At 35.1% G+C, this 6,983-nt stretch overlaps 1 protein-coding gene across 13 annotated transcripts in view; it reads right to left on the bottom strand.

The window, feature by feature from the left end:
• The window catches only part of LOC113670869 (neuronal acetylcholine receptor subunit alpha-10), a 30,649-nt gene that overhangs the window by 2,564 nt on the left and 21,102 nt on the right, over window positions 1–6,983 (bottom strand). For 11 of the 13 annotated variants that reach the window (XM_089195361.1, XM_027187075.2, XM_089195368.1 and 8 more), the window contains 7 exons: window positions 4,900–4,933; window positions 4,316–4,481; window positions 2,587–2,652; window positions 2,144–2,283; window positions 1,754–1,798; window positions 1,110–1,219; window positions 299–598 (listed from right to left, as the gene is read on the bottom strand). In XM_089195361.1, coding sequence (XP_089051487.1) covers window positions 299–598; window positions 1,110–1,219; window positions 1,754–1,798; window positions 2,144–2,283; window positions 2,587–2,652; window positions 4,316–4,367 — 713 coding nt within the window. In that variant the 5' untranslated portion in view covers window positions 4,368–4,481; window positions 4,900–4,933. Of the gene's footprint in view, window positions 1–298; window positions 599–1,109; window positions 1,220–1,753; window positions 1,799–2,143; window positions 2,284–2,586; window positions 2,653–4,315; window positions 4,482–4,585; window positions 4,774–4,899; window positions 4,934–6,983 lie in introns of those variants that run through there. The other 2 variants (XM_027187078.2, XM_089195366.1) reach the window with 2 other exon arrangements.

Here is a 6,983-nt window from a genome sequence, read left to right on the forward strand (position 1 = left end):
TTTAGATGCCCTTTACGGTGGCCAATTTACTTTTACATACTAAGTTTGTGAAACCAATTTATCTTGTTTTACCCCCAGCCATGGTAGAAACTTGCCCCCTCTTTCCAATTTTCTATCACGTCCAGTGTTACGCCGACTGAACAAAGTCTTGCATAAAAGATTGTAATTTCCTTTTCTACAAGTAAGCTTGTTACTTGCAACAAGAGAAATCAGAAGGGGGTCTACCCCGATTTATCAAAAATAAAAGTTCTACATTAGCCATTAATAGTTTGAGGCTATTGTTTGGAGAAAAATTTACCTGTACTTGGCTACGTTTCTCTTAGCCTTGGCAGAGATAAGCTCAAACTCGGAACTCTTCATGTAGAAATTAAGGTCTGCTGTATCTCGCATTTGAACAATGTTCACTTCAAGTCCGTGGTATGTCCAGGAACCGAATTTAAGCTCACAAATCTGGTCGTCAAACGGGAAGTAAGTGATGTCGATGTTGCAACTACTGCGAAGTATAGTTGGGGCGTACCACGTACATGATCCGTCTGAAGTCAAGATCACTTTGGTTTTAAAGAGGTATAGAGTTCCACTTGGAAGCAATTCCTCCGCACTGACGAAAAATATTTTCTTAAAGTGAGCCATTATGTGTTTATTGGTTGCAGTTTATGGCCGCTAACATATGAAAACCGATAGGTTTTTAATTGAACTCGCATGTTTTTCTCCGGAAGTCTTTATTAATGATGTTTGGCTAGACTCTCGGTTGAGAAAGAATTGTTGCGTGGATTCTGTCCTACCTATTCATAAAACATGTAGATACTGGCCATGTCTGGAGTGAAAATGCATTCAATTTGAGGTTATATACCTATAAGGTATAAGCAGCTAGTAAGGCAATCTCTAAAAAGTCACAAAAATTTCACCTTTTTGAATTAATTCTTTGCAATACGCAACAATCCCTCATTTTTCAAAAGTTCTGCAAAACGGTGGCAATTTTCCGCTTGGGAAATATACAAAGATAAAGATCCTCTATAGGTTATTTGAAATTCCTCTCCAGCAAAAAGTGACTGATGGCTCTTTCAACTCGACCATTTCTTTTTCTATCTTATCATTTTACTATGACTTACTTATTGTGAAGGACAATGTCGGGAAGCCAGACCTTATGTGGACTCAGGTTAATTGTTTTTATTCCTCCGTACTCAGAAGCGTTCCATTTTAGAAGATGGTTGTTCCATGCCTGGTGTTTAATAATGATAATATAGTTATAATAATGATATTAATAATATAATAATAACAACTTTCTTTGTGAAGGGTAACATTTAATAGTAATTAATGGAAACTGATGAACTGGTGGCCCTCGATCCCGGATCCCTAAAAGTAACATAATTAGAACTAAAATGTATTCAAGGATTATAAAACTGGTCAACAGGTCTACGATAGATCAAAGAACTTTTTTGGGTAATACAAGCTTTTTTAATATAACAGCTACAAGTACGTGCTTTATGTAAAAAAAATTGTTGGAATACTCGGGAAAAAAAAAACGGTGATCCTCACTTCGCCTTCATATTTTGGTATTCACTGTAACAGAGATGATCCTAAGTGATGAAAGTAAAAGAGTATGATGAAGGTAGTAATGAAGCAACAGCTTTGGAAAGAACCAAATTCACCAGTGTAACCTAAAGTGGAAAACTACGGAAGATGTAGTTTTACAAGCTATTCAGTCCGCTTTCATTTCTTCAGTCTGGTATAGAGTGCAAGAGTGGTTACTTACCATTCTGACCCAGATGTTGCTTACAAGCACTTGATCTTTCTCGATCTGTTAGGTTTTTGACAAAACAAAAGAAATCGTGTTTTTCGACTTTATTTTCGAAAATAGATAACTGTGTTCAGTTGTCTTATAATTAGTATAAAAAAATAAAAAGAAAGAACAATAAAACTTGGATTTCACATCCAAAAGTTGGCTCTTCGTCCACTTTTTTCAGAGAAAATGGATATGACGCAAAAAGTAAAAGAAGGTAAATTGTATAGCTTAGAGAAACACAAACAAGCAAATTCAACTCATATGCTTCCGTGATGGCAAATTTGATTGGCAGTTATATCGCACTCTTTCAATGTAACTAGGAGCTTGGGCTTTGAAAATATCATTCTTCAAAAAACATACCAGGTCAACAATCTGTGTATATGCAATACCAAATTTTACTTCAATGGGCAACTGCTTATCTTCTGTTGGACGGACAGTCTCGTTGTAGCCCTTGAATAGATCTTTCACAAGTCGTGCTTCGTCGTCATCCACTTCTAATTCTGATTAATGAAAGGGAAATAATTGACATCAACAAACGACAAAAAAAATGCTTCTCTTACCTTAAGTGAATAATAACAAGTAACCAACGATACCTTATACAGCAAGTAAGGTTGTAGCACACGACTCTGAAGACATTGCTGCGCTAAATTAGATAGTCGTAAAAACTGCCAGCTTCCCAAAGAGAGGAGAAAGAGCTTACACAGATCTCCAGCCTTCTGTGCACTTAGCCGTGTATCTCTCGCTTTTTGTTGTCATCTGCTAAAGTCTGTTGATATTACCGCTTACGAGTGGGTATCACTTACCATCACTGATAATGGGATGGGATTCGTTTACGCTGGCATTGAAAGCTTGCTCAGACAATCCTTTTCCTAGTTTGAAAAAAAATTATCATAACGTTAGGGAAAACGATTCCGTAGAGCATTTACAGGGAATTATATATCTTCAGTTAACTTTCTCTACTTTTAAATTAGTGCACTCCCGCTTTGTTTGCCTTTAAGGTCGAGGGATTTTTGTGCTTATGCGACTTCCCTCCAGCAGTTTTGTTTGTCTCAAAATTTGAAAATTGCACGAGAATTATCATTTACATCATAAACAGTTGAATCATTTAAACACCTTTATGTTTCAATTACAGTTCGGTTTCTTGATAGTGCGATTCATATCGAACCTGAAAACGAGAAAGAAGGTACGGGAAACATATTTTGGAACCGAATAAAATCTAACATCACACATTATTTCACTTTGGATGCATTCGCAAATGGTGCACGAAAGATTCGTATAAGACTCTTATACGACGGTTAGTTATTCAGCAAAATTTCAAGCAATACAGAGCTTGTCATAGTTTGTGTGATCGCCAATATTTTGGTCAAGGAACGAGGAAAATGTGCGATAAAAACAGTGGGAACTGCAAATGAAATTACTCAAGCAACAATATTCGGACTGCTTTAATCTTACAGGGGCTTTTTATATATATAAAAAAATTAAGCGAGCTTTCTTGCGATAAGGAATTTAACTGATAAGATTTTGACAACGGCAGAACCACTGTAGCCAAAATAGAACCCCCATAGACGAAGCGGGCAAAAAATGTCGTTAAGCTTCCTCAAAGCATTAGACTGATTTCATTACTAGGAAAACAAAATATATTCGTTATCTTTTTCTTCATGCTATCAAGTTTACAAAACATTCTAGAAGTAACGCCGAATCGCTATTTCAACTTTTGTTTGATCGACCAACGAAAGGATATTTTGAATTGAATTTCAATCCATTCCAGAAATTAATTATTCATACTGTAACAAGTCTGGCAGAATAAAATTCAGAAATCCAGTAGCCGAACTGATTTTATAGATAAATCATTTGAGATACACCTTGAAAGACGATTGCGAACACCTTTGATTTACGCAAAACTCCTCTGCTGCCGGTTTCATCTTCATATATAAGGATAAACTGTTTCATTTACTCCGTGCTTCTGTCATTCGCCTCCAACGTCGCTATTGTTTGATTATAGTAATGTGTCGAAGATGGAATCTATAATATCTTGACACATCAGCGAAGGGAACTGAATGCTGCAAAACAATTTCTAATAAACTTATATCGCGGCGAGAACGCGTCTAAATTTTCTTTTGAAATTTCGGGCAACACCACACGAAAGACACGGAATCCTTATTATTCTACAAAAGGAAAGTAAAATTTTCATTTAGTTTAACATTACGATATAAACCACAATCAAAATATTTGTATGTACTTGCATCCTTGTGGTGATGTGCTCATCCAGTTTTCTTATTTGCTACGTATAAACGTCGCTGAATAACATTGAAAGATAAATTTTCTTGGTGAAAAAAAATGAGATTTGCTACACCTTTGAGAAAGTTTTTTTCGGTAGATTGGAGGTCAAGAAAAAGAAAAACGTAACTCAGTATTACCGTAGTTTCGTGTGCCCATCAGAGGGGAATAAAAGTAGACAGGCAATCATGACTTGTGAAAGTTTCACTGGCATCTGTTCTTCAACACTCGAAATAACTAGAAAGTTTTCCTCACCTAAGATAATCAGGATTGGATACAGAGAGATGAATGATTTTGGGATCACCATGGTTCGTTGATTTCTAAGGTTCTTTGAGAAGTCAGCTTGAACGTTTCTTTGGAACCGCAGGTGAAGTGGATGCAAAATAGTGTCGGGAATGAACGGAGTTTAGCCTGATTCTCCCTGCAAAACCAAAAATTGTGAATTATTAATAACAACCAGCTTCCTTCCCTTTATCGGACTGTGTTCACAGAGGCATTATCATAAAAGCATTATTATAAACATACTTCACACCACACCATTAAACACGTTTCGATTTTTTTTTCTGGAATTTTGAAAAAAAATGTAGTTCCTGAGTACGGGTAACGAAAAATACGACTTTAAGAAAATCATGCAGTATGTAGCTAATCTTCTAATCTCCTATCAGCTGACAATCATTTCTTGTTCTTCATTCAGCACTCATTTAAGAGAGAATATTTAATGTAATATGGAGAAACTTTCCTGTTTGCCTATTCACAGGTATTTTAAGCTATTAGATACGAAATAGACTACTGTTCGTGTCGTGCTGAGTTTGTCAATAACACCCAGTTAGAATATTTACCTTTAAATTTGAATGAATAGTGGTTGCTTCTTCACTAAAGAAATAAAATTAAATATCCCTTTAGCATAAATGACCTGGGACATATTTTATTCAGTGCAATATCAGCTCCATACAAGATTAATCTTAATAAATTGAAAAAAAGAAAACAGGGTTATTTTTTAATTATGTTTAACTCGCCTTTAGTTTTAGTCTTCTGCGATATAGCCTCGCTATAACTAATACAAATATTTCTTTGAGGAAAGAAAATACTTCATTCTTTCTTAAAAAGCTAATAATGTCACAATTTCTTCGCTGGCCAGCGAGTTCAGTTTGTCATTATTTTGCAAAAGCATACTCATAGGCTAATTATGCTTTACATAAGCCAAAGCAGCCAACCACAATAATTCAGGGAGAGTACAGTTGCATAGGTGGTCTGCCAGACTCGTTTTCATGTCCCCAGGACGAAAAAAAAATTAGAAATCCATCGGGAAGGCCAACTAATTCTGTCATGTTAATTTATGTTCTTTTAAATTAATCTCCATGTACATCTTGAGCAAAATTAAAACTGAGCTTAAAACAGGGTTGAACATGAAGTTTATTAACCTTTCACTTATTTACAGAATTGTGCTTCGCATCATCATCAGTGCGAGAAAACACCCCTCTTGGAATATTAAAACTTTTTTGATCTTAAAATATTGATTGGCTTGTCGACATTCTGTTTTTGACACAATTCACACTCTCGTTTTCTTATTTCGCTGATACCATTCACGCAGCCACTTAACTTAGTAAAGAACTAGGTATGTAAACGAAATGTTAAAAATGTTCCAAGTAGAATTAAATTGAAAGAATAAAAAAAACAGAAACTAATAGCAACAACGAATTAATCAGTTGGTCGTGCGAGTTAGAAATGCTTATTTCCAATATAGTTGTTACCATTTACATTGTTAATTTGGATCAATCTTTTCACACCTGAAGAAATTTTACAGACCACAGCTATGAACACAAAAACAGAAACTTGTAGCTTATTTTCATTGTATTGGATCGTCAATAGCTGCTTACATTTTAAGAACTGATAAAATGATTATCTTTTGCCAATGTTTCAAATTTTTTCGAAGAAGAATCTTTTAAGGACCAGATTTTACGTCAAACTTAAGAAAAGGAAATCTCTAAGACCGACGCGTTTGAGTTTTCTTTAAGGATGGAAACGTTTGAAAATAAGTCTTAGAAAGTCCTTGGGACTTGCATTTTCACTCCGAGAGGCCATACCCTACGTCGAATAAAAATACATTCCTTACTTTCAAAGAGTACCAGGTAGTTTTAGTATTAACGCTTAAATACTGTCTCTGTTTAAAAAATTTGTTAAAAACACAATTCTATAGGGTAGGATGCACGTGAGAAGAACTCGAGTAGATAATTCCAACAACTCAAATCTAAAGCCAAAGAGTAACGTTGAATTTGTCAGTTTCAACAAACTTTTCCGATATTTTCCTTTACTAAAACAATTGCTTTTGCTCATTTACGAGATTTTATCCTTAATGCTAAAGAAAATAAATACATACAATATATATAGAACTTGGAGGGCTTAATTAAATCTAATCAATCTGGACAACTATTGAGAACAGAAACTTGCAGAAGAATTTTTAAAAATCGATAGAAAAAAATTGAGTCGAAAAAGAGGAGAGAAACTTTGTACTTCTTAGTCGAGACCTGATGGGAAGATGCATCCAGTTCAAGTAATTTACACTTAAAAAATTTAAACATCTTTTAACTCATAATCATAATACAACGGTTAAAATATAAACAATTTGGAAAGAAAAGCGGTAGGCGGACGGCATACATAGGGAATTCTTAATGAGTATGTCAATTACTAGGCTTTGTCATTGGCGTCTCAAAGGAAGCCGACTTGGGAAGTTGATTTCAAGAAACGAGCCACTGAGCCAATGTTGCGTTCTCCTATGAGAGAAAAAATTGGCCAGAATCGTACCTCTGGTCGCAAACATTAGCTATCAAAACGATGTGGTAAAAATAAAAGAAGGTATTCCTGATTTTCGCGCCTTTGTTAAACCCCTCATTAGCAGATAAGAGTGTAATGCGCCTTTTTAATA

Source organism: Pocillopora damicornis, chromosome 2 (assembly GCF_964200805.1).
Source record: "Pocillopora damicornis chromosome 2, jaPocDami1.2, whole genome shotgun sequence".
Lineage (NCBI taxonomy): Eukaryota > Metazoa > Cnidaria > Anthozoa > Scleractinia > Pocilloporidae > Pocillopora > Pocillopora damicornis.